The 27,964-nt window shown below is 45.2% G+C and overlaps 1 protein-coding gene across 2 annotated transcripts in view; it reads right to left on the reverse strand.

Moving 5' to 3' along the window:
• FHOD3 (formin homology 2 domain containing 3) overlaps window positions 1-27,964 on the reverse strand; it is a 518,587-nt gene that overhangs the window by 417,922 nt on the left and 72,701 nt on the right. For both annotated transcript variants that reach the window (XM_061130778.1, XM_061130777.1), the window contains exon 3: window positions 24,148-24,212. In XM_061130778.1, the coding sequence (XP_060986761.1) occupies window positions 24,148-24,212 (65 nt within the window). The remainder of the gene's footprint in view (window positions 1-24,147; window positions 24,213-27,964) is intronic.

Consider the following 27,964-nt stretch of genomic DNA (forward strand, 5'->3'; position numbering starts at 1 on the left):
GAGGCTCAATATAAGAAATGCCCATTTTAATAAGATTTGGGTATTTATAAATCTTTAATAAGATTTGAGCATAATAAAACCTGTAAACCTGTTTTAAAATATCTGTGCCTTTGTATCAATATGAGGATCTAAATAAATTAGAGCCAAAATACAGTTTCTCCCTCCAGTTCAGTTCAGTTCAGTCACTCAGTCATGTCCAACTCTTTGCGACCCCATGAAACGCAGCACGCCAGGCCTCCCTGTCCATCACCAACTCCCGGAGTCCACTCAAACCCATGTCCATCGAGTCGGTGATGCCATCCAACCATCTCATCCTCTGTCGTCCCCTTCTCCTCCTGCCCTCAATCTTTCCCAGCGTCAGGGTCTTTGCTCCCTCCAGACTATCTCAAAGGGATACACTGAAAAAAGAGAAACATCAAGGTTCAATGGCAGTGGTCTCCCTTCACAACTAAACCAGCAGGAGGTTTAATAACAGCTGCAGTAACTAACCCACCCCAGATGCCTGGGATCATTCTATCTCTTGGGTGCTTATAATCTGTCATGATCCATATTTGTTTGACACACTGTTTTCTGTCATTTTAATACTCTACACAACTTCCAATCATTTTGGGAAACAGGATAAAGTCTAACTATAACCAGTAAATCGTGGAATCAAGGCCAACCACTGCTTCCTCCAATCACAGTTCACACACAGCTATAACCCTGGAGCTCCCCTCCACCATCAAGCCCCTCTCCAGTGCTCTGGTAGTGGGGGAAGCTAGTCAGCAATACCAGCCTCCTCGCCTCCACCCTGACCTCTTGGCTCCTCCCCATCCAATTCATCCTATGTACCATTTCCAGAATTACTATTGTTGTTCAGTCACAAGTTGTGTCCGACTCTTTGTGACCCCATGAACTGCAGCACACCAGGCTTCCCTGTCCTTCACTATCTCCCAGAGTTTGCTCAAACTCATGTCCATTGAGTCAATGATACCATTCAACCATCTCATCTTCTGTCATCCCCTTCTCCTCCTGCTCTCAATCTTTCCCAGCATCAGGGACTTTTTGCACTAGGTGGCCAAAGCATTGGAGCTTCAGCTTCAGCATCAGTCTTTCCAGTGAATATTTAGGGTTGATTTCCTTTAGGATTGACTGGTTTGATCTCCTTGCTGACCAAGGAACTCTCAAGAGTCTTCTCCAGCACCACAGCATCAATTCTTCAGCACTCAGCGTTCCTTATGGTCCAACTCTCACATTCATACATGACTACTGGAAAAACCATAGCTTTGACTATATGGACCTTTGTCAGCAAAGTGATTTCCAGAATATTCTTCCACAAATCCCATTCCCATCATGTTACTCCCCAGCTCAAAATCTGATTTCAGTAATTCCCTTATGTTCTACTTAGTAAAAATCTCATTGTCTTTTTGTAAGACTGTGTACCCAAAGACTTTATTAATACTCTTTATTTGGGCAGCACAATGTTTAAACTATTATCATCATGTTTGAAACAATGAACCCATGAAGCAGGTAGCATCCCCCCCAGTCAACAGCTCAGAAAACCCTGATATTTCATACCCACCACACACACCCACATCGTTTAATGCCTTGGTCTTCAGTCCAGGTAGGTAGTATTCTCTCTACTCCCAGATTTACTCTGCTCCTCCTCATGCCCAACTGTGTGTCTTTTCTCCAGGGGCTCCTTCAACCCTTCCACGTCACCTCCTTAAACCCTTCCAGGCGTTGATCAAACCTGTCACCTCCCAAGACTTTTCCTATGGCCAGTCTGTCTGTAGACCCCAGCCCTGTGGGTCCAGATGGATTAGCTTTCTGCCCTCCTGTGGGATACCAACAGAACCAGATATTCACAATGGTGAGGGTGGGGAAATCACATCAACCCAGTTAGGAGTGAGGAACAAGCCCATTTAGTACAATTTAAGGGGAAGACTCCTGGCCCCATCAAAACACCCATTTTCTGAAGCTTCTTAGACAGCAAGGGTCAGTTTCACTCAACTTTGCATCCTCTGGCTAACACAGTACTAGGTACACAGCTGGGGCTCCTGATTACTGGCTTCCTGAGGGAACCCATCACCAACTGTCCTGGTGTGAATCAGTCTAATCAGACTCCTCTCAACATAGGCATGACTGCAGCTCATGAGTCCCTCGGTGGCCCTCCTGGGGGGCAGCTCCTGAGCAGTGGTTCTCAACTGGGGCCAATTCTGCCCCGATCTGGCAACATCTGCAGGAATTTTCTGCTGTTACAACTAGGGGAGTTGCTACTGGAATCTAGTATACAGAAGTCAGTGTGTGCGTGTGTACACGTATGCCAGCGTATGTGCTGATCATGTCTGACTCTGTGACACCATGGACTACAGCCACCAAGTTCCTCTGTCCATGGAATTTTTCAGGCAAGAATACTGGAGTGGGTTGCCATTTCCTTCTTCAGGGGATCTTCCTGAACCAGAGATCAAACCCATGTCTCCTGTGGCTCCTGCATTGGTTCTTTACCAGTTGAGACACCTGGGAAGCCAGGTAGAGGTAAGGGATACCAGTAAACATCGTAAAATGCACAGGAGGACCCATGATAAATAAGTCTCTGGCTCCAAATGTCAACACTACCAAGCAGGAGAGGAAACAAAACAATGAGAGAGGAAGTGCCTGCAAGACCAAGGCCTCTATAGGAACGGATGGAAACATCACATTAGTCACCAGATCCATCCTAAATGCTTTCGACATTACGTTGCATTATTCAACTCTAATATCGAGCAGCACGGCCTTCTGCCCTGCAGCCGTCCCAGAAGCATGTGGTGGGCATGGCAGACACTCCAGCATGACCACATCGCAAAGTCTAGGAGCCGGCCGCCACATTGCTGCCTACTAATTTTAATCTCTCTTTCTCAAAGGTCAGGAATATTTTCGGACCTCTCAGCACATGCATGTGGTGGGCAGACTGGATCTATGTTGCTTCCAGTTGGCAAGGCACCTCATTTTGCCAGCACCCAGGGCTGAGTTACAGGCTGACCTTTGTCCCCGTCACTCTTCCAGGGACATTTTTAGTCCATTATCCTAACTGGCAAATGATATGTAAGGACCAGAAGGCTATGAGTCCGTGATTATATTTATAATGAAAGCGTCGTCTCCAAAAGAAAACAGTAATTCATTAAAACCGCCCTGCCCGTCTGCCCTTACAGTAGCTGAAAGAGAAAGAATGGGCTTCACGGTGAGGTACAAATGAGCTGCCAGAGCATGAAACACAGACAAAGCTGGACAGAGGAGGGAGAGATGCAACCCGCCTGGTTCCAGGAAAAGTTTCGCCCTGGCTGCACAGCGTGGCTGGATCCAGAGGGGAGGGACGGGGGAAGCAGCAGCCGGGGGCTCAGGGTCTGGGAAGGCGGGGAGCTCCCTTCCTCCGACCCCTGCTCAGGGCAAGCATTTTGAGCAGACACCTCAGCTGTGGCCCTCACCTCTCATCAGTACTTCAGGGAAACTCCAGAGGGACTGGGGAAGAAAAGGCAGCTGGACTCTCACTGGGATCCCAAACGCCCCTCCCTTATTATCCCCAGGGCTGGAGACCACCGTGCGCCTTGAGGAGCACTGTGCTGGGAGACTGCCCACATCTGCTCACTGTGCTTACAGAGCACCTGCCGTGTGCTTGATGGGATTCTAAACACCACGTGGGTCAACTCAACCCCCAACCCCCGGTGACTATCTCGCTCAACAGGAGAGAAAAGAGGTAGAGAGAAGTCATGCAGCTTTCTAGTGGTGGAGTCGGGGTGTGGAGAGAAGGAAATGGCAACTCACTCCAGTATTCACACCTGGGAAGGCCCATGGACAGCGGAGCCTGGTGAGCTATAGTCCATGGGTCGCAAAGAGTCAGACAGGATGGAGCCGCTAACACTCACACTTCACTTCACGGGCAAGAAGCAAGAAAGCTAAGGCAACGCCATTCCCTGTCCACAGAAGTGGACTCTTGATCTTTGCAAGTTGGTCTCATCCATGAATGACTGGTGACTAGTCTGTGTATTCCAGTTGTCATTTCCCCCCAAATCGTGCAATCTCTCCATAAACTCTATTACATGATTACTCTAGATCTCAGGGTTTACTAGTTTGGTAATTCCTTCTTCCCCCTCCGAATGTTCTGAGTGGAGAGTCATGTCAGGGGAGACAGAACCACTGTCATGGCGAACGCGCGCCCTGCTACGTCAGCCACTCACAACGTAGTCACTCACGACGTGGTCACTCACGATGTAGTCACTCTCGCAAGCAAGTGTGCCACAAGTGCACTCACCTCAAAACCACCGCTTGTTCACACCTTGGTACACCAGGCTGCAGAGGCCAGAGTGCGATGTGCTATATTGCTTTTGTTACAGTATTTGGACAAGTGTTAACAGAAAATATCAAAGGTCTGGACTGTGCTCCCCCAAAATCAAAACAGGCAGTCCCGGGCACAGTGGCCATGGCGCCCAGGGAGCAGGACCCCAGCCCTGGAACAGGTTCCACCTCCCCTATCGACAACAGTGAGCACACGCCCCCGACAGAGTCACGCTTTATTTGAGACTCACTCCCTCTCTTTCACCTCAAATAATGCAGCCTTAAAAAGAACAAAGCTCCGGGCAACTCCAGTTTTAATTTAGCCTGGCGCAGATAGCCTGCCCTGAGCCGCCATCCCGGCCGAGGGGAGACGGGCAAGAGCAGCTGCCTGTCATCTCGACTCTGGACATGCCACCCCCGTCTTCTGAGCACACGGCGCATCTCTTTAAGTTGCCTGACGAGGCAGCGCCCTGCCTGCCTTCAGGAGAAGGGTTAGAGCTAAAAGGACCCACATCCCCAACTCCGGAGTCCAGTCTGCAGAGATCTTCTCTGTGGGGCTAATGGGGTCTCGCCCTCCTAAAGTCAGAAGCACGTGGGAAACGAGGCATGCCAGACAGACCAACAGGGCTGGACCACTGATGCAGCTCAGGAGAGAGCTGGCCTCGCCCCTAGGGCCAGAGGGCATCCCGAGCAGCCCAGGGGGTGACCCCTGGCCCACCAGAGGGACAGGCTGCTGGCCCATGGCAAAGCCAAGACCTGGAGGGTCCTCAAAACAGGACACACGAAGAGGAGAAGAGCTGAGCCTCACCTGCTCACTGCCTTCTCCCAGACCCACCATCTCTCCTTGCGCAGGAGTGAAGAGGGAGGGGCGGCCACAGTGTGCTCCTGGGATGCTGAGTAGGAGTCCCTGCTCTCTCTGGAAGTAGGAAGAGTAGGACTCAGGGCTCCCTGTGATGTAGTCACATCCAAGGAGAGTGAAAATCCATGTCACATCATCCTAAGGATTATCTGTACAGGCAGCATGCTTTTAACACACAGTCCTCTGGGAAAGGACAGTGACAATAACTAGGTAAGTTACCTGGAATAAGGAGGTGATTCCTTCCATTCTTGGGTCTAGGAGTGCTGCCCTCCTAAGGAATGAGAGTGAAGTTGCTCAGTCATGTCCAACTCTTGGCGACCCTATGGACTGTAGCCTGCCAGATTCCTCCATCCATGGGATTTTCCAGGCAAGGATACTGGAGTGGGTTGCTAGTTCCTTCTCCAGGGGATCTTCCCGACCCAGGGATCGAAGCCAGATCTCCCTCATTGCAGGCAGACTCTTCACCGTCTGAGCCACCAGAGAATCCCAAGAGAGAGAGGGGAGGCAAAAAGCCTACAGCACCCAGTATTCCCAGGCGGTCTCACATCCAAGTGCTAACCAGACCCCACGCTGCTTAGCTTCCAAGATCAGATGATATCGGGTGCACTAGGAAAAATGCATAAATGGAGGGCCGCCTGCCCAACTCTGACCTCCTGGGCCTTTCAGGAGCTGAGCGACAGACTCAAGAACACACTGGGTCCATTTCCTGTTTCTCTCTAAGAGACAGCGGACGGAGGGAGGCACGCAGGGGCTCCAAATGTTTTGTTTGGTTTTCTCTGCTTAGCTTGGGCCTTGTATCTAGTTTAAGAATCAAGGAAAAGTCAGAAAGACATGGTATGCTACAGAAATCAAGAAGAGAGAAATGGAGGGTATAGTTAAAATTTTATGAACAAATATTCTTAGAGAAAAACACAATAAAAAGACAAAAGATTTAAGAGAGAGACCAGTGTAACCAAACTATTAAAAAGACTCCCTCAGAACATGTCTTACATGTATACAGAGAATTTTCCAGTATTTATATGAACTAGGTCCCCAAGTTCACGTGGGAAAACTGAGGCACAAAGCAGTTCTATGATTGGCTTCTAGAAACCCCAAACTCCTTCCTCCTATAAGGCCGCTTTACCTCTCTGCCCTCAGGGAGAGGAAGGTCCTCCATCCCTGCCCTGGGAAACGGGACATGGACAGATCACACACCTGGAGAATTGAGAGGTGAACGGTGAAACTCCCACGCAAAAAGCACCAGGGACATGTGGTGGGCAGGCTGGAACCCTTCCAGTGGGGGATGGGGGACAGGCATGGATGAAGTTCAGGTCTTCAGTGGACACGGCACACATCTCAACAGCAGATCCAGAGCTTAGGGCAGAGTTGGAAATTTCAAACACATAGCTTCCAGTTAGAAACAAGAGTAGAGGGAACTGCTCCCTGACTTCAGACAATACTACTAAGGCACAGTAATCAAAACAATGTGGTATTGGCACAAAACAGACATCAGATCAATAGAACTGAATAGAGAGCCCAGAAATAAACCCACATACCCCGGTCAATTGATCTATGATAAAGGAGGCAAGAATATACAATGGAGAAAAGATGGTCTCTTCAGCAAGTGGTGCTGGGAAAGCTGGACAGCTGCATGTAAATCAGTTAGTTAGAACACACCCTCACAACATACACAAAAATAAGCTCAAAATGGCTTTCAGACTTAAATATAAGACATTACACCATAAAACTCCTAAAAGAGAACATAGGCAAAACATTCTCTGATTTAAGTAGTACCAATGTTTCCTTAGGTCAGTCTCCTAAGACAACAGAAATAAAAACAAAAATGAACAAATGGGACCTAACTAAATTTAGAGGATTTTGCACAGCAAAGGAAACCATAGAGAAAAGGAAAAAATAACACATAGACTGGGAGAAAATATTTGCAAATGATGTGACCAACAAGGGCTTAATTTCCAAAGTAAACAAACAGCTGATTGAACTCAATAACAACAACAAAACCCAATCAAAATATAGACAGAAAAAAAAAATGAGCAGAATATCTAAACGGACGAATCTCCAAGACATAGAGATGGCCAGTAGACACATGAAAAGATGCTCAACATCACTAAGCACTATAGAAATGCAAATCAAAGCTACCATGAGGTATGACCATATGCCAGTCAGAACGGTCATCACAAAAAGTCTACAAATAACAAATACTGGAGAGGGTATGGAGAAAAGGGAACCCTCCTAACATTGTTAGTGGGAACGTAAATTGATCCAGTAACTGAAGAACAGTATGGAGATTCCTTAAAAAACTAAAAGCGGAGCTACCATATGACCCAGCAATCCCACTACTGGCCATATATCTGGAAAAGACAAAAACTAATTCAAAATAATACATTCACCTCAATGTTCATAGGAGCACTATTTACAATAGCCAAGACATGGAAGCAACCTAAATATCCATCAACAAATGAATAAATAAAGAAGATGTGGTATAAATATATATATATATATACATATGAATATCCCTCAGCCATAAAAAAGAATAAAATAATGCCCTTTGTAGCAATATGGATGAACATAGAGATTATCATACTAAGCGAAGTCAGACAGAGAAAGACAAACACCATATGATATCACTTACATTGTGGAATCCAAAAATGATATAAATGAACTTATTTTCAAAACAAAAACACTCACAGACATAGAAAACAAATTTATGGTTACCAAAGAGGAAGAGGGGGAGGGATAAATTAGAAGTTTTTGATTAGCAGATATCAACTATTATATACAAAACAGATAAACAACAAGGTCCTACTGTATAGTACAGGGAACTATATTCAATATCTTATAACAAACTGTAATGGAAAAGAAACTGAAAAAGTTTATATATGTATACATATATATATATGAATCACTTTGCTATACACCAGAAACTAACATAAAGTTGTAAATCAACTATACTTTAATAAAAATTGCTTCCTATTTGTACTACATTTACTATGTACTGATTCATTTCCTTTACAGCACTTGACATGATGGTGACACCCAGGAGGCATTCATTCCATAAACGTTGATGAGCTATTTTCTAAGTCAGGTGGAAAGCTGGATATCTCTCACATCACAGGAATATAAATGAGAGTACATTTTCTAGCCTACTCATAAGTTACTGCTGAATCTTAACAATAGCAACAACAAAGCTCCAGCTCATGGAAATCCCGCAGGGCTGCCAGGCGTCAGGTTTTTGACCGAAGACAGACACCCGGCTCACCAGTCCTTTCAGCAGCTCTGAAGGGAAACACAGGGTCTCCATTTTTGGAGAAGTCAGTGCCAAGTCCCGGGTCTGGCTGCCTGACAATGCTGGTAGCAGCATCAGAATCCTGCCTCCCATGGCTCCACCCTGGTCCTCCAGTTCTCCTCAATTAGGACACCCCTGAACAGGGACCAATACCCTCAACTACAGTCTGGGTCCCCAGACCTGAGCAGGCCCTGTCCACGACACCTGATTTTTTTTTTTTCTTATTTTGTCTTCTAAGCCATTTGTTTAAGAAAAATGAAGAGATGCCAGAGGAGGATTCTACGAAATAAAAACCAGTATGTTTTAAATATATAATCTTGGATTCTAGATACAACCTCCTTTGGAGGTAACAACACAAGTCCTCCTCACAAGGCCCAGGTCAGCAGTCTCTTGTCATGCCCAAGAGTGAGACCCCAAATTCCACAAGCCCCCCAAGCCAGAAGCCACAGCCTGGAGCCACCAGAGAATCCTGACAAAGACAGGGCCTCAAGTCAGACCGTGGAAAGGACTGAATCCCAAACCCTGGAGGAGAGTCAAAGAAAGGCAGGGCTACAAGTAGAACCCCAAGGCTAAGCTGCCCCTGAGTCCCACCATCCAGATATCTGTAGTGGGTACATACCAGCATGTTGACCTCAAATTGCCTGGCCTGAGCTGTTCCAGGCATCCTGGGAGGCCATCTCAATGGACACACTTTTCTTCAAGATTTCACTACCTTCCATGAAGGAAAAAAAAAAATCTACACCAAATTGCATCAGTGACTCACCCGGCCTTGGCAGTTGCTAGCCAGGCAGCTTTGCGAGCTCCTTTTCAGAGTCCATAATGGGCTGGTAATTGTTTTTATGGCTTTCTGATGAAGTGCAAAGCACTGCGTAGCACTCTGCACTGCTTCCTCCTGGTGGCCTTGGAGTCCTTGGAGCCAGTGCCTGGTGAAGGGGATAGGACCTGGTCCGCCCATCCTCAGCCACCGACTTCACCGTCACCAACTCCAGCACCCAAGCCCCATGTCCAGTGACTCTGATGAGGGGCCACAGGGCCAGAGCGTGACATCATGGGGCAGCTTTCTAAAGTACCCTGAGCCAAACAAGTCATTTTTTAAAATCCCCAGGATACTAAATCAACTGACAATATTACTGTTATATGTGTGGTGAGTTTACCATCATTAGTATAGTTGCTGAAATCAGTCCTGAATATTCAATGGAAGGACTGATGCTGAAGCTGAAGCTCTAATACTTTGGCCACCTGATGAAAAGAGCTGGCTCATTGGAAAAGACCCTGATGCTGGGAAAGACTGAAGGCAAAAGGAGAAGAGGGCAGCAAACTCCAGGAGATGGTAAAGGAGAGGGAAGCCTGGCATGCTGCAGCCCCTGGGATCGCAGATATGAACACAACTGAGCAGCTGAACAACAATAGCATAGCTGTTGTAAATAAAGATATTGATTATATTTTTAGGTACCATTGGAACAGCTTATCTATTTGAACATTTTCTAAATATCAACTTGGAATTTTTTTTTACTACTTTTACAGTGTTCAGAGCATAATTTTTCAACCCTAAAATTATGAATACAAAGTAACTAGCACTCCGTGTTTTTATTCCTTTTCATATACTTGTCTTATTTGATTTCTGAGAAGCATTATCCTCCATTTCAGCAGTCCTCTCTGGAGAACACGATCTTGGAACACAAAGGATCGGGGAGAGAGGCTGCCTTTCACTAACACAAAATCCACTTCATTTCAGTGAAGATGAGAGTTGTTCAGTAAACATGTTGTTCAATGCTTTCCAAATGTGGAGCATTCTGCTGCTGCTGCTGCTGCTGCTGCTGCTAAGTCACTTCAGTTGTGTCCGACTCTGTGTGACCCCATAGACGGCAGCCCACCAGGCTCCCCCGTCCCTGGGATTCTCCAGGCAAGAACACTGGAGTGGGTTGCCATTTCCTTCTCCAATATGTGAAAGTGAAAAGTGAAAGTGAAGTTGCTCAGTCGTGTCCAACTCTTAGCGATCCCATGGACCGCAGCCTACCAGGCTCCTCCATCCATGGGATTTTCCAGTCAAGAGTACTGGAGTGGGGTGCCATTGCCTTCTCCGCTGGAGCATTCTAAAATGTATCAAAACCAGTATAACTGAAAAGAAGAGAACCACAATAATGACCCCAATGTCACTAGCTAAACAGAAACCAGGAACTCAGAATGGCCCTTCAGGTCTTGGGATGACCAGATCCACTGTGTAATACCAAAGAGAATGTTAACAGAAATTTACCGACCTATAGTTTCAAATCTGTCTGCCAATCAGCAAAGGGCAGCAAGTAAAACATACTGTAAATACATTCAGTCCAGTTCAGTCGCTCAGTTGTGTCCAACTCTTAGAGAACCCATGGACTGCAGCATGCAAACTCCCCCTGTCCATCATCAACTCCCGGAGTGTGCTCAAACTCATGTCCACTGAGTCAGTGATGCCATCCAACCATCTCATCCTCTGTCGACCCCTTCTCCTCCTGCCTTCAATCTTTCCCAGCATCAGGGTCTTTTCCAATAAGTTGGTTCTTTGCATCAGGTAGCCAAAGTATTGGAGCTTCAGCTTCAGCATCAGTCCTTCCAATGAATATTCAGGACCAATTTCCTTTAAGATGGACTGGTTAGATCTCCTTGCAGTCCAAGGGTCTCTCAAGAGTCTTCTCCAACACCACAGTTCATAAGCACCAATTCTTCAGCACTCAGCTTTCTTTATGGTCCAACTCTGACATCCATACATGACTACTGGAAAAACCATAATTTTGACTAGATAGACCTTTGTCGTCAAAGTGATGTCTCTGCTTTTTATTATGCTGTCTAGGTTTTTCATAGCTTTTCTTCCAAGGAGCAAGTGTCTTTTAATTTCACGGCTACAGTCACCATCTGTAGTGATTTTGGAGCCCCAAAAAATAAAGTCTCTGTTTCCATTGTTTCCCCATCTATTTGCCATGAAGTGATGGGACTAGATGCCAAGATCTTAGTTTTCTGAATGCTGAGTTTTAAGCCAACTTTTTCAATCTCCCCTTTTACTTTCATCAAGAGGCTCTTTAGTTCCTCTTTGCTTTCTGCTATAAGGGTGGTGTCATTTGAATATCTGAGGTTATTGATATTTCTCCTGGCAATCTTCATTCCAGCTTGTGCTTCATCCAGCCTGGCATTTTGCATGATGTATTCTGCATAGAAGTTAAATAAGCAAGGTGACAATATTCAGCCTTGATGTTCTCCTTTCCCAATTTTGAACTAGTTTGTTGTTCCATGTCCAGTTCTAACTGTTGCTTCCTGACCAGATTAGTTGGGTATTAGCTGCATTCATATTTAAATAAGAGTTCTACAGTTTATTGTTGCAGTTTATCATCTCATACAATCTTGAGATTCAGTTCTGAATAAGGTCCTTCAAGAGTTGGAGAGAAGACATGGATTTCCTACAAGTCACTTCTACCTATGAATAAATCAGACACTTTATAGGTAATTTACTTTAAGAACTACTGGATAATCACATTTCAACTGTGCTCTAACAAGCTGTAAAGCAACAAAATACAAACTTTGTCACAACGACGATAATATTCACCATTTGCCCCCAAGTAACACATGCCAGGCACCATGCTTGGATCTGTACGGACACCATCTCCAAGAATATTTACATCAGTACCAGCAGGGAGGCGTCAGGACCCACTTGTCCTCACTGTCATATATGAGCAGACAGACCTAAAAGGGTTGGGTAACTTGCTCATGGACACAAAGATTCAGGGCTACATTTAAACCCCAATTTGTCTGATTCTAAAGTACATACCTGTTCTTTGAGCCCATAAATCAATACTCAATATAAACTGTTTCTAAAACCTGGATCCAGCACCAATGAAATATTTATTTAATCCTCATAACAATACTTTTAAAGAGATATCATTAATATCCCCTCTTGATAAATGAAGACATTGAGGCTCAGAGATGAGGTTATTTGCCAAAGGTCACACAGCTCCTCAGGGCAGGTCTGGTTCTAGACTCTGTGTTCTCTCGAAGGCTCAGCAGATGCCTGGAGCATGGTCATCAGTGCTAAAGGCCAGCCAATGCAAGTTCAGGCCTTGGAGTCAGGAAGACCCACATGAGTATCTCAGCTCTGCCACGTACTCCCGTCGAGACCTCAGCCAAGCAAGCAGACCACAAGTGCCTCAGTCTCCTCCTCTGATAAATGGGAACAGTAATCCCCTCCCCTCAGAGGCTGTTGTGAGGACTAAAGTAAATAGTACTTTGCTCAGGGTCTGGTGGGAAGGAAATGCCGTGGAAATTTCCCTTTCTGCTTGTCTAAAAGGAAAACTTCGTAAAAAATAACACAACAGGACTTTTCCAGTTAACAGTTGACAGATACGGATGTGAATCAGCTCTGCAGTTCAGCTCTCTGTCCCTGGGCGAGCGAGCAAACCTCTCTGAATCTCTTTCTTCTTCTGTAAAGATAATTAATGTGTCAGGAGGATAAATGGAATAACCTGTGTTAAGCACCCTGCAAGGAGCAGGTGCTCACCACAGCAGCTGACGGGGCCTGGGGATGACTCACATGCAGCGTCCACTCCCAAAACGCCCCAGGTGAAGCCAGTGTTGGTCCTCCTCCCCTGGACTAAGGTGCGTGGCAGGGAGAGCAGTGTGATTCATAATGATTCTGACTCGGCTTTCAGACAAAATCTTCAGACCTAAATCCCTGTGCTCCTTCCATCCATCCATCCATCCATCCATCCATCCCTAGGCGACATCCAGGGCACACACTGTGCCCACAGGAAGTATCCTCCCAAAGAGGAGGAGACAGTGGGGCTAGAAGGCTCTCAAAAGTCATTATATGTCACCTGCACAGGTCAACCACCAGGTCTTGGCCATCCCTGCTCGGAACAATTAGAATCAGCATCCCACTGGGGCACACTCCATCACCAGCCCCAGAAAGATCCACAATCACCCTTCATGACGCTTCACCATCTTCTTCATGTGTTCTTCAGTGGTCTATCATCAACTTGCTACATTTGGGGCCAAGAGCATCTCACCCCTTTCCCCAAAAGCAATGACCCAGGCTCTGTTCTGAAGACCAGTCTTATGTCAGGGTGTTAGCCCAAATCACCACCATCTTACCTCCAACCTCAGGACACAGATTTAAAGGTCACAGCTCCATGTGGGACCCAGACCACCCAGGGCAGAGGCAGACAGTGGCCCCCAGACTCCACTCACATCACTCTGCCTGGCACCCAGGCCATGAGCGACCAGAGGCTATGCACTTCCAGCTTCACATGAGACCTCCAGAACTGAGAGTTCTCCTGGAAACACTCTTTAAAGGATACTCTGCCCACTTGCGCAGCTGTTACTTTCTACTTTCTTCCACATTCTGTTTACTGCCTTTTATTCTTTTTCTGAGAAAATACCAAAGAAATTCATTTCTGAAAGTAAACGAATTAAATACATGTCAGTTCTACAACCTTTTCAGTGGTTCTTTTGAGTTCCTGGACCCAATTCTTGTGTGTGTGTGTGTGTGTGTGTGTGTGTGTGTGTGTGCATCTGTGTGTCTGTCTAGGCTTCCCCACACCAACAAGCCATCCTCAGCCCACCAGCTGGGTGTGCTACCATTCACCTCGATGCTGACACTATCTACATAGTGCAGTAGCTGTCCCACAAGTCGTCCCACAAGAAGGCCCCCACCCCACTTCAGAAGCCAATCCCAAGTTTTCACCCGTGCTTCTGATCAACCAGCAATAGATCAGAAGTTCCAATGAACCCCTCCTTGGGCTTGATTAATTTGTTAGAGCAGCTCACAGGACTTAAACATTTTACTCACTAGGTCACCAGTTCATTATAGAAGGATATAAATCAAGAACAGCCACGTGGAAGAAATGCAACAGGCAAAGTCAAGGGCAAGAGTGAGGATCTTCTGTGTCCTCTCCAGATGCCACTCTCCCTGAATCCCTGTGTGTTCACCAACCCAGAGGCTCTCTGAAACCTATACTTTAGGGGATTTTAATAGAGGTTTCATTACAGGGTCATAACTGATTAAATCATTGGCCGTTGGTGATTCATCCAACCTCTGTCTAGCCCTTCTCATCTCCCTGAAGGTCAGAGGGTAAACTGGAAAGTTCCAAACCTCTAATCACGTGGTGGGGATTCCCTGGTGGCTCAAACGGTAAAGAATGCCCCTGCAATGCAGGAGACCCAGGTTCAATCAGGTTGGAACCCTGATCTCCAAGGTTGGGAAGATCCCCTGGAGAAGGAAATAACTATCCACTCCAGTGTTCTTGCCTGGAGAACTCCATGGACAGAGGCACCTGGCAGGTTATAGTCCATGGGGTCGCAGAGAGTTGGACACGACTAAGCACACACTATCAACATCGGCAACCAGCTCCCACCCCTACGTGGGGTACAAAAGTCACCATGTTAACATAACAAAAAATATCTTTGTTGCTCTTACCACTTAAGAAATTCCAAGGGTTTTAGGAGTTCTATGCCAGAAATAGGATGAAGATCAAATACACATTCTTAATAGAAACCATAGTATCACAAGAGGCTTTATTTACTCAATAAATAAGCTGAGGTCTGCTTTGTTTTGTAGGCTGGATACAAAACAGTCCACCTTCAAGAAGCTAGCTTCAACAGCTCGTGGCTACCTGGGACGGAACCCCTATATCATAGATCTCCTCAGGTATGAACCAATCTCCAATCCAGGAGCAGGAGGACTCAACAGCTTCCTGCCTAGAACCCTGCTGTTCCTTCTGGATAGCTCCTAAAGCCAGAGGCAATAGTTCCCAGAAATGTCCTAACACGAAGCCCAAAATGAGGGGCCACATGTCCAGTGGTCAAGATGGAGCCAGGAAGGGACTCAGAAGCTCCAGTTCCATCTAAAGGAGTTGGCAGCTCAACCCAGAGGAAAGGATTGTAACTGCATTGCTAAACACGGTCAGCTCTTGAAGGGTGAAATCCATTTATCTCAGCTGTTTCCTTTCCCCTAAGGCAATCTGTGAACCACACTTGGGGGAACTCAGCTGGAAGACCATCTTCTGAAGCCTGGCAAAACTTCGTTTGGGAAAAATGTTATATTAGATGTTTCAGCAGCACTTCTCAGACTTTTTAAACCAGAAGGGTTGCATCGTTCTGCAGTCACATATGAAGACTGAGCTAAAGATTATATTGTTGTTGTTGTTGTTGTTTAGTCGCTCAGTCGTGTCTGACTCTGTGACCCCATGGACTATAACCTGCCAGGTTCCTCTGGCCCTGGGATTCTCCAGACAAGAGTACTGGAGTGGGTTGCCATTTCCTTCTTCAGGGGATCTTCCCGACCCAGGGGATAGAACCTGGGTCTCCTACATTGGCAGGTGGATTCTTTACCACTGAGCCACCAGGGAAGCCTGGAGGTTACATAAAATAGCCTAAAAAGAGAAGTATCAGGCCAGGGCAAAGACCCCCAGTCAGGGAATAGACAGCGTCAAGACTTATTCCCTCTCCATCCCAGGCATGTGGTCTTGAGAAAATGTCCACTCTTCTCAGCCCCTCCCAAGGCTCAGGAGGGGCAGAGAAGGTCCATGCAATATGGGTGAGAAGAGAAATACTGCAAAAGTGTCATCCAGTGAACGTGGTTCACATGGCCTTTTTTAAATGGCCAAGGTAAATAAGTTCCAAAGAACTGATGGAAACTGTGGTCCTGGAGAAGACTTCTGAGAATCCCCTGGACCGCAAGGAGATCAAACCAGTCAATCTTAAGGGAAATCCAATCCTGAATATTCATTGGAAGGACTGATGCTAAAGCTGAAGCTCCAGTATTTTTGTCATCTGATCCAAACAGCCAACTCACTGGAAAAGTCCCTGATGCTGGGAAAGATTGAGGGAAAAGGAGAGGGCATCAGAGGATGAGATGGCTGGATGGCATCATCGATGCAATGGACATGAACTTGGGCAAACTTGGGGAGATGGTGACAGACAGAAAGAGGCCTGGCGTGCTGTAGTCCATGGGGTCACAAAGAGTCAGACACAACTGGGCGACTGAACAACAAACAAGCTCCAGTTTAGTAGAGTTCTTCTCAAACTAATCTTCTTTGTAGCATTTTACAACTTTTGAAATACTTGTAGCTGCATTATCTAATTTTAAGATTGTTAGTAAGTTCACCACTAAATCCAAAGTGGAGCCTTTTTAAGAGACTAGGAAGTGACTGAAGTATTGAATGCACACCTAGCATCACACCTCCTCCCACAAAGACTGCCCCATGTTCTTGTAAAGTGGACTCCCTTCCTGTCTACACCATCACAGTACAGTTATTAGGATACAGATAAAGCATGTCACCTCTGGGTGTAATTAACAACAGAAGCTGTTCTTCTTTTCAGTGATGATAACAAGATTTTAATTATATAAGCTTTTCTCATCTTCTACTCTGCTCAGTTCACTTCAGTTGGTCAGTCATGTCCGACTCTTTGCAACCCCATGGACTGCAGCATGCCAGGCTTCCCTGTCCATCACCTACCCCTGGAGCTTGCTCAAACTCATGTCCATCGAGCCAGTGATGTCATCCAACCATCTCATCCTCTGTCATCCCCTTCTCCTCCTGCCTTCAATCTTTCACAGCATCAGGGTCTTTTCCAATGAGTCAGCTCTTCGCATGAGGTAGCCAAAGTATTGGAGCTTCAGCATCAGTCCTTCCAATGAATATTCAGGACTGATTTCCTTTAGGATTGACTGATTGAATCTCCTTGCAGTCCAAGGGACTCTCAAAGAGTCTTCTCCAACACCACGGTTCAAAAGCATCAATTCTTCGGTGCACAGCTTTCTTTATGATCCAACTCTTACATCCATACATGACTACTGAAAAAACCATAGCTTGTACTAGACGGACCTTTGTCAGCAAAGTAACATCTTTGCTTTTTTGTTGTTGTTGTTGTTTTGTTTTGTTTTTCATCTTTGCTTTTTAACATGCTGTCTAGGTTTGTCACAACTTTTTTTTCCCAAGGAGCAAGCTATTCTGTCACTATTACTCTATTATGTGAACTTGAGACCAATAGCACTTACAATAAATCCTCCAACATTTTCTTCTCCCCTTCAAATTAAAACTTAAACTGGCTACATATTTTTCTGAACTACTAATGTTTTGCAAGTTCTTTTTTTTACAAGTTAAAATACTTCCCATTGGTATTTCTAACACAAAAGAAATTGGTGAAATGCTCAAAGAATCCCCTTCCCTAGAAATCTGTGTCTTCAAGTCTCTCAGCAAGACCTGAAAAGTAAACAAGTGTTCACCCAATCCTTGGAGAATCCCCATGCAGCAGGACCTTTGCAAGCCATCCATCCTTTTCAGCTCCTAAGTCCTCTGGATATCAATGTCTCTAGAAATTGGAGACAAAGTGTTTGTTCTCTGACACACAGCCTTATTGATGCATGATAAAAATGAGGTTGTCTCTTCATGGGGACAGACACTGGTGCCAAGAGCCAGGCACTAGAGCTTGCATTACACTCCACCATCAGGTCTGACCTGGGAGTGGAAAGCATTTATAGAAAGATCGGTCTTGAAGAAATCAAAAGCACAGTGATTTCCTTACCAGGAGTTGTTTTCTGGATAGAAGTAAGGTTCTACTGGACAGCAAATTTGGAGTCTAACTGCCAGCACATGGTTTGAACTTGTAACATCTGCTACAGGTGTCTCCACCAATACGACTACATTCTTCAGTGTCAATTTTTTGTTGTCACTGGCTAGAATTTCACTCTACTGTGCTTAGTAACTCATTCGTGTCTGACTCTTTTGAGGCCCCATGGACTGCAGTCCACCAGGCTCCTCTGTCCATGGGGACTCTCCAGGCAAGAACACTGGAGTGGGTTGCCATACCCTCCAGGGAATCTTCCCAACCCAGGGATCAAACCCAGGACTCCCTCACTGCAGGCGGATTCTTTACCCTCTGAACCACCAGGGAAGAATTTCACTAGGACAAGGCAAACAAACAGAAGGTAATGGTTCTAAGGCAATATTTAAATTCCATCATTCAACATCCAGAGATCCTAGAGAGGAGAGGTAACACAGTCCTACAGAGGCAATGAATTAATCATTTAAATATGGAAAAATCCTGGGACAGCAGTGGAGAGCACAAAGATGAAACAGCTGCCATAAGAGACCCTGATACACCTGCTTTTCTTGCCTGGGCTTAAATTCACATTTGCCCACATCCATATTTCCTTTCTGGATGCCTCTTAATTTCCGTAGCTGACCTGAGTATCCAGCTGCATCTGGAAGGTTCTTGTGTTCTCTCATAGGTTTGTGTCTCCTTTTCTTTATTCACCCCCACATTTATGTTTACTCGTGTGTCTGAAGGTGGTAGAACAATTCTTTAATCTCCAGTTGTTGTTTCAATTTTGGGCAACAAATCCTTTGTGATCTATCTCCTCTTATGACAGATGTGTTGTTTAACAACCTCGTGGTATGTTTCACCTCCTTCACATATCCCTTCTTCCTTTTTATTTTTGAGTGGTGGTGGGGGGCATATCTGTCGATCACTGTTTGACCATAAGGCATCTTAGAGGCAGGCAGCCCCCAGAGAGAGTGAAGAGAGCCAACAAGTCGATCTTCCCCAGCCCAGATCCAATGTCCTTCTAGGCACATGGACATTTCGTGAGATCTGTCATCTGGGAGCTGAGACAGATTAATAGGAAACAGATGATAAGAAGTGTTTAATCTGGTTAATCCAGAGAGCTTGTCTTTACCTAGAGAGCAGAACTCTGGGCGAAAATGGGTCACAGACTTATTATAAAAGGGAGGAAATCTAAAACAAAAAACAGTCACTGGAAGTCTCCTTCTGCAAAGGGAGAGTCAGGATTTCGAAGCCAAGCCCTCTTGCTCACACTAACAGGTGTAAGAAGAAAGAACCTGAGAAAGGGAGGAGTTGGTGCTGGCAGCGCTCGTGGGTCACAGCTCCATCCCCACTCTCTGCAGAGGAAGCCCAGGGCTCGGCTCTCTACCCTGTAACCAGAGGGGGTTCAGACACTGGACCAAGTCCATACCTCACCAAGAGCCCCACACCACACACTCACACACCACCTCCATCACCACCAGTGAAAGCCAGCACTGAGACAGGATCCCTCCCAAGAAGACTGCACCCAGCCTCGGGATCCTTCTCAATACCGTGCCCCAGGGAGCCACTGCTTCTCCATCTGTTGGCACGTGAGCTGAATCGCTGCAGTCACTTTTGCTCTAGAAGGTTCTTCTTGAAGAAACGCTCCACTATCACTTAGCTCTCTGCTGTAACAGAGTAAGGCAAAGCACACAGTTGCACTGCAGAGCTCGGAAGAGGAAAACGCTCTACAAATATTCTGGTGCTTTCTTCTGCTGATGTTTCAGTTGCTGAAAAACTACTCTTCTGCATCAGTGGATGAAACAGCCTTTCCCTATGTCGTTTTTGTATCCTTGTGGGTTTCCCTGGTAGCTCAGTGGTAAATAATTCACCTGCCAATGCAGGAGACACAGGTTTGATCCCTGGTCCAGGAAGACCCCAACAGGCCAGGGAGTAACTAAGCCTTTGCTCCGAAACTACTGAGTCTGTGCTGCAGAGCCCATGCTCTGCAACAAGAGAAGCCACCGCTCACAACTAGAGAAAAAGCCCATGCAACAGTGAATACCCGGTACAGCCAAAATAAACAAATAAATAAACTGGCTTTATCCTTGTGATTTGACCTTTAATGAGAGATGAAACTAAGCTCATGGAGAGCTTGATCACTTCTGCCACCTTGCCAGCTTCTGTCAACCTCACATCTCTCTCACAGGCAGCTTTTGTCATCTCAGAGGTTTGGTGAAACACACTCTAAAAGGTTTAAAGACCCCTCATATGGGTTGTTCCTCCTGACTACTAGCATAAATGGCACTTTGGAATCTTCAGCCAATTTTTTATCCTTTTGTTTAACTCTATGCTGCATACTTGAAAGTGTCAGCCCTATGGCTCCCAGAGACTCAATCAACAGGGTTTACTTGCTAGATGAGAAGACAGGGTTTGCTTCAGAAAACTGAAGCACAGAGGTTTGAAGTCAAACACAATGCCTTCAAAGACAGCCCGTAGAAGACTTGCAGATATTAACTTTAGGATCCTAATGACTTCAAACCTTACTTTTTTTAAGTCTCAATTCCATTCCTTGCCCCACAATTCTTCCACTCCTTTTCTCTTCATGATGAGATTTAGTCATCAGGGCTAATTGGCCCGCTGAACATTTTTCTGACTTCTGGCAACAGGATCACTTGCTGGGACCAGAAAAGTTTTTTTCTCTAGCTAGCCTCATTAAATGCAGACCTCACATGCCTGTCATAGATTTTTTTTTTTAACTTTGTATCTGTTAACTTCATCTCCACAATTTGACCACTGTCTTTTTGAGGGATTGAAACTAGAAGAAGGAGAGGGCAAAGGCATACGGTGTTTGCTACTTTATGTTACATCAAGCGGTCATACTAAAAATGTGCAAAGTAATACAGTGGAGAGGAGTCCAGAGGTACAAAGAGCATGGGGCCTCTCTATGTACCAAAAACTCACTCCAGCTTCCTGCTGTGCTATCAGCAAAGACCCCTGACTCAGCTTCTGGCTGGGACCATCACAGCAGCGCCCCGTGGCTTTCATTTCTCATGAGGTTTGCTCGGTCGCTAATCATGAAGGCTCCACTCCACTCTCATCCCAACGGGTACAGAGTTCCAATGTTAACACTGGAGAATTCCAAAGGCATGTTCCCTCCAATTCATCAACAAGCAGTCCTGGATTCTAAACATTCCTATACTTAGCAAAAACAGAGGTGAAGGAGGAGAGAATTAGGGTGAAGAAAACACAACTTTAGAGAAATTCACTTGACGGCATTTTAAGCCCATTAGCCTACAGGGATCCTGGATCCTTCCAGTCCAATCGTGCAGTGGGAAGGAAAGTTTTTGGGGGAGCTGCATATGGTGCTAGGCTGACAGCAGTCACTGTCCCATGCCTGTAATCATTCAACCATTTCTTATATGGGGAAGAGGGGAAGTGATCTTGAAAAAGAACAGGGATTCAACTAACTGATGTGAAAAAGGTTTTTTCCCTCTGTCAAGTTTCCCTTTGCCATTTCAACTGACGATTGTTCCAGGTTTGGTTGTTGTTGCTTTTTTTTTAATCCCAAAGAAATCTCACCTAATATTTCCATTTGGGAAGGGAAAAACTATGTCACAATGGCAGTTGGTACACCACACATAGGATGCATTCATTCCTTTGTATAAACATAAACCAAAGGATAACACTTAGTATTGCGCTATTAAATCTATTTCACACCTTGTCAATAATAGGAAACAGAAGGACAAAGAGGGTTTTTTAAAACAAAGAAGAAACTTTGCCTTCTTGGGTATTGACATTAACTCACACAGTCAAATTTTCTCATTTAATATACTCAGGCCTGAGGTAATTAATGGTGAAAAGCGATTAAAGCAGAAAGTCTTTTAAAAATGACACATGTGCACCTTAAGACTTGCAGCCATGGTGACTGACTGTCAGTTTCTCTGGGATGAGACACAGTTGGTTGCCAGGCACACTGCTCAGGAGATGCACCTGCCCATCATTTAGGGCCATGATCTTTCTTTGAATAAAGGTCTAGTGGGACTCCCCATGGACTTTCTTTCATGAGCCACTCACATAATACAGTCTCTGATGCCCAATCTTGGTGTCTTTGAAGTGGAGCAAGTACTGAAGATACTTACAAAGACCAGAATCCTTCTGGATTTTTATAACACTACACCTTTTATGGTTCTCACAACCCACTCACATTGACTAGAAATGCTTTTATAGTAAGGAATTTTGAATCTTTTTCAACATACTCAAAGCAGTGACTTTGTATGCTCATACTTAATCAGTTTATAAAGTGTTCACATCCCATTTAATTACATAATTCTAATAGCAAGTACAATTGGCATAAACAGGTTTGGGAACAAACACACTGATCCTGTCAACACTGAGTTCTACCCTTTGAGCAGGAAGACCTGGGTAGACAGGTCTGGGGAGATAGCAGGCTAGGCTGGACTGGCTGCTGGGGTTCAGTTGCCATGGGGATGAGATGTGTGCTTACATGTATCACCTGGGACTATGGAACAATATATCAGTTAATGCAGTGAGTCAGTAACATGGAAGCCAGCTAGCTAGAAAAATCCTGTATTTGAAACATTTTAAGTGTATACTGCAAATAAGTGAATTTTCTTTAAAACAAGTTAGCCCATTAGGACTTTGATCTAGCCTGTTTTAATGTAAATCTGCTTTCCAGTGCCTTACTCTTCCTAGGAAATACCAATTCACACTCATGTCCCAAATTTGACTGGATATCTTCTATATTTCAACCAGTATCCAGTATTTGTTGTATTCAGCCCACTGTATGCACCTGGCTTTGTTCTAGATTCAGGACAAGGGTCAGAAGGGAGTTTATCCAAAGTCATAGATCACAAGACTTTTCTACAGGTAGGCATGATTTACACACATAAAATAATTGGAAAAACTATAAAGCAGGTAATCAAGGAAGTAAATGATTAAATACAACCAAGTGCCTGTGCATATTTTAAGGTCACTCAGTGCTACAGGCAGTTGAAAAGCAGGGTCAGTGCTGAAGATCCCACAGATTTCTCTCACTTCATTTCCAACAAGATCATGCACCCTCCCGACACACGGACCCTCCAGCTCCTGAGGTTTTTGTGTCTGCTGCACAATTACTCATCAGCCACAGGGTCAGACAAAGGTTGTTCCTCAAGACACTCATAGCCTCACCCACTTATCCCCAAATGAAACAGAATTACAGAGATTCCCCTCCACGTCAGCTGCTCCCTCACCCCATCCCTGGGTCTCCAACAGGAAAGCAGGGAGGAGGAGGCGGGACTGGAAATGGTTCCTTCCACTGCACCCATGCACACCACACTCCAGATGTAGACTGGGCCTCAGCAGGATGACCGATGCACTCCTAATTAGAGGCCTGAATTAAGACATGACACATATTAAATAAATGTAAAATGACTCAGATGTAGAAAACTTCTATGCATAAGGCGAAATTTAGGTCCTTTCTTTTTCTTTTTATGTTACATACTTGCCTCAACTTGGCCCAAGGCCAGGAGGAAACCTTCCCATGGAGTCTGTCTGCTTAACATAAATTATTGCTCTCATTGCCATCCAGCCCACGCATACAGTGGAGAAACCAGTGGGTCCGGGAAAATCAATGGCTGCAGGAATGGGCGCCGGTGAGGTTTCTTATGTGACCACAGGCAGGCCATTTGAACCACAAATAATCTGCTCAACATCGACTGCTATGCATCCACGTGTGGTCCGTCCTGTACTGACCTGATTTCCCTTTCAATCGCCTGAGACCACAGGCCAGGGGGCTGCAGAGAGTCACTAGGAGGCACATGAAGGTCACTTCATCTGGCTAGAGGTTCACCCTGGCACAGCCCCATGAAGAACCTCATTTCTGCCCACATCGCCAGAAAGAATCTCATCAGCAATCCATCTTACCTCCAGCTCTACTCACCAGCCAAACAGCAAAGAAAGCCAGAATGAAAGAGGTAGCTTACAAAAACAACTGCCAGAAACTGCTTCCCTAAAAACTCTAACCATCTGTGCTAGGGACTAACCCAAGCACAGATAGCATAAGAGTGAATACTGCATTTTATTCCCAGAAGTGGCATCAATCATCACAAGTGTAATCTCCAAGGGCAGATGGCAAGCACCCTCTTCTGCAGATGTCACTCACCGATGCAGGCATGGACCCTCACAGACAGCTGTGTCCTTAGGATGATGCTATGCTTCTTGCCCCGCCTAATGGAGACAGGAGACAAAACATTCATTGGCGTCAGAGGGGTTGGCAAGGTGACCCTACCTGCTGTCAATCAACCTGATGGTGTGGACACGCCCACCTGGGGAGGCCCCAGATAAGCAGAAACCCACACTGAATAACTATCTATCCTGAAATACTGTGATGTCACAGGACTTTACAGAAAATAAAACAATGAAGTTTGACTCTATTAGACTGGCACAGGCATTTCATTGCCAAACCTGGTCTGCTCCACAGAGTCACATGTACTCATGCCTGACCATGTTGGGAAGATTTTAAAATCTGTGCCCATCAAGTGAAATCCCTGGAATATAACAGCACAAATCTGCTTGATCATTCCCATGGCTACTTTTACATGTTTTCAGATATACAGAAGGACACACTTAGTGGGGCAATCAGAAAGAACTGTTTTGCTGTGTGACAATTCAAGACACCGCTTTTCTCTATTGCTCCAACAGGAAGATGGGGTCCAGTAAAGGCAGCATGTAGGCTACTTGTCATTAGGATGCCAATTTACACCGCACCTTGTCTCACCTTTGCTTCCTTTTCACTTCATTTCTTATAGAGGAAGATATAGGATGCCCCCAACCCCCGTTCTCCTCCCACAAAGGCTCAGCCCACTCTTACAGAGGAAAACCAAAGCCCAGAGCACATAAGAGAAGATATATGGGGAGCACATGAGTTCTGTCTTCCTGGTGTAGAAAACACTTTGAGCTTTGGGAAAAAAGAGGGAAGCCAGGTTAAACAGAGCCAGGAACCATCACAGGAGCGGGTAATCAGTTTGGTGTCTCTGTAGCTGAGTTCCCTCCCCATCACTCTGCAGGCCACGCTCTCCCCTCCCCCTCAGGGCTCCGTGTATAACAGAGTCTCACAGGGCTTTCCCGTTTCCTGGCTTTGTGGTTGCGCTGGAAGACAAGGGGACATGAATCTCGCCAGGGCACATGATATTATAAATATGAAGTCACAGGAATTATAGTACCAGATCATATGTTTTATTCTTGAGACCAGATAAGAGGGGAAAGCATGGTTTCAAAAAAAAAAACTTTTTAAAATTCTTTTAAAGGAGAAAAGAAAACCACTCACATGGTCCTACAAAAATATGGAGCAGCCACTATCCGGCAGCTCCTCGTAGGCAGAGTCTGCATTCACAGTCCCTTCAAATGCCCACAAGTCCCTCCTTTTCACTTCTGCTATGTGCAAGGTACCAGTCTTGAGTTTACAAATACACACTTGACCCATCATCAAAGACAAGTTTGAGATTCCTATAAACACAGACTTCTTCAAAACTATCTTCTTCATGCACAAAAAAATCCTTTTCTCTCTTAACAGTCCTTTACAGGTATGCTTTCCCATTTTGTAATTTTGTTTCTAGTTATAGCTTTTTCTTTTCCACCTAGAGAACTTCCTTTAGCATTTGTTTTTATGATTTATTTTTAATTGGAGGGAAATTATTTCACAATATTGTGTTGGTTTCTGTCATACATCAACATGAATCAGCCATAGGTATACATATGTCCAGGCTTCCCAGGTGGCTCAGTGGTAAAGAAACTGTCTGCAATGCAGGAGCCACAGGAGATGTGAGTTCGATCCCTGAGTTAGAAAGAGGACAGAGGAAGCTGGCGGGCTATAGTCCATAGGGTCACAAAGAGTCAGACACGACTGAAGTGACTTAGCACGCACGCATGCATACTTATGTCCCCACCCTCTTGAACCTCCTCCCACCTCCTACCCCATTCCACTGCTCCAGGTTATCACAGAGCATCACATTTGAGCTCCATGAATCATACAACAAATTCCCACTGGCTATCTATTTTATATATGGTAAAGTACATGTTTCAATGCTACTGTCTCAATTTGCATTTGTTTTAAAGCTGGTTTGGTGATGTTGAGTTCTTTGAGCTTTTGCTTGTCAGTAAAGCTTTTGATTTCTCCGTCAAATCTGAAAAGAGCCTTGCTAGGTAGAGTATTCTTGTTTGTAGGTTTTTCCTTCTCATCATGCCACTCCCTTCTGGATTACAGAGTTTCTGCTGAAAAGTTAGCTGACAGCCATATGGAGACTGCCATGGATGTTACTTATTGCTTTTAATAGTTTTCCTTGTCTTTAACTTTTGTCCACTTGATTACTCTGTGTCTCAGCATCTTCCTCCTTGGGTTTATCCTGCCTGGGACTCTGTGCTTTCTGGACTTGGGTGACTGTTTCCCTTCTGATGTCAGCTATTATCTAATCAAATATTTTCTCAGGCCCTTTCTCTTCTCCTTCTGAGACCCCTATAATGCAAATGTTGGTGCATCTGTTATTTTCCCAGAGGTCTCTGAGACTGTCTTCATTTCTTTTTATCCATTATTCTGTTCTCTGGCAGTGATTTCCACCATTCTGTCTTCCAGCTCACCAATTCATTCTTCTGCTTCACTTATTCTGCTATTTATTCCTTCTAGTTCTTTTTTTTTTTTTACTAAAATTATTGTATTCTTCAACTCTACTTGGTTGTTCTTTATATTTTCTAACTCTCTGTTAAAAACTTCTTGTAACATCTCGCTCTGTGCATCCATTGGTTCCCTGAGTTCTTGAATCACCTTTACAACCATTACCCTGAACTCTTTTCTCTTGTACATTGCTTATTTCCATTTCATTTAATTATTCTTCTGGGAGTTTATCTTGACCCTTCATTTGGAACATATTCCTTTCCCATCTTATTTTATTTAAATTTCTCTAGACATTCCTAGTGATGACACTCCTTCCACTCCTATGGTCGACCATACTAGGGAGGAATATCCCATTAAGTGCGTTGAACTGAGTTGCTGAACAGCCTTTTGTGTGAACTACCAGGACAGGTGGGGTGGGAACAGCAGTCACCAGTCACGCAGTCTCCCCAGAGCTGAGATGGGGCAGAGCTGGGAGCAGCAACCAGTGAGCCCCTGAAAGAGGCCAGACCCTAACTATTGGAAATGGCAAACCCAAAGTTCTCTAACCTGCAAGATTTTTTGTAACTCATGTTACCAGCAGTTATAAGTCAAAAATAAATGAGCGATAGACAAAATACATGCTTGAGATGCCCAGAGAGGAGGAAGCACAGGACGGCAGGAGAAAACAGTTCAGAATTCCTCAGGAGTTCTGGAGAAGTTCAGAAGGGCCCATTGAGAGCCCATACTTTTATCTTCAGACAACTGCAAAGGTTCACTTGGAGGAGGTGTTTCAGTTTTCCCACAGAATTCTCCATTCCCATGGTCACAAGGGATCCAGGCACCTGTATAAGAACTAGGACAGTCTTTCTGAGGAAGCCACTAGCCCACCATTATGGAGGTGCCATCTTTTCTGTGCTCGTATATTGAGAAAACAGGCAATTAGATTGGTAAAGTTAAACCCGAGGGGAATTTAAGAGAGCATAGAATAAAAAAGGCCCACATATTTTTAACTTGTCTTTATCACTTATAAATCCTCTGTCTCAATACTGCCACCCCCTCCCCTGTCTGCCCCTTTGCACAGAATCCAATGATGGAAAAAATCTGAGTGGAATTTGAGACTAAAGGCCCTCAACGGGGGATGAGGGGCCAGATCCCAGGAGATCCCATGGCAAAGGAGAGGGGCTGCCAAGGCAGAGGCCAGGGGGTGGTGAGTGCACCCAGGTCCACAACCATTGTCCTTCATCTCCCCCCACCCCGACTTTCTCCCACCTTTGGAGTGAGTACCACCGCTGTGCCCATTTTGCAGACAGAGGAGCAAAACTTAGTAGTAATT

This window comes from Dama dama, chromosome 27 (genome assembly GCF_033118175.1).
Source record: "Dama dama isolate Ldn47 chromosome 27, ASM3311817v1, whole genome shotgun sequence".
Lineage (NCBI taxonomy): Eukaryota > Metazoa > Chordata > Mammalia > Artiodactyla > Cervidae > Dama > Dama dama.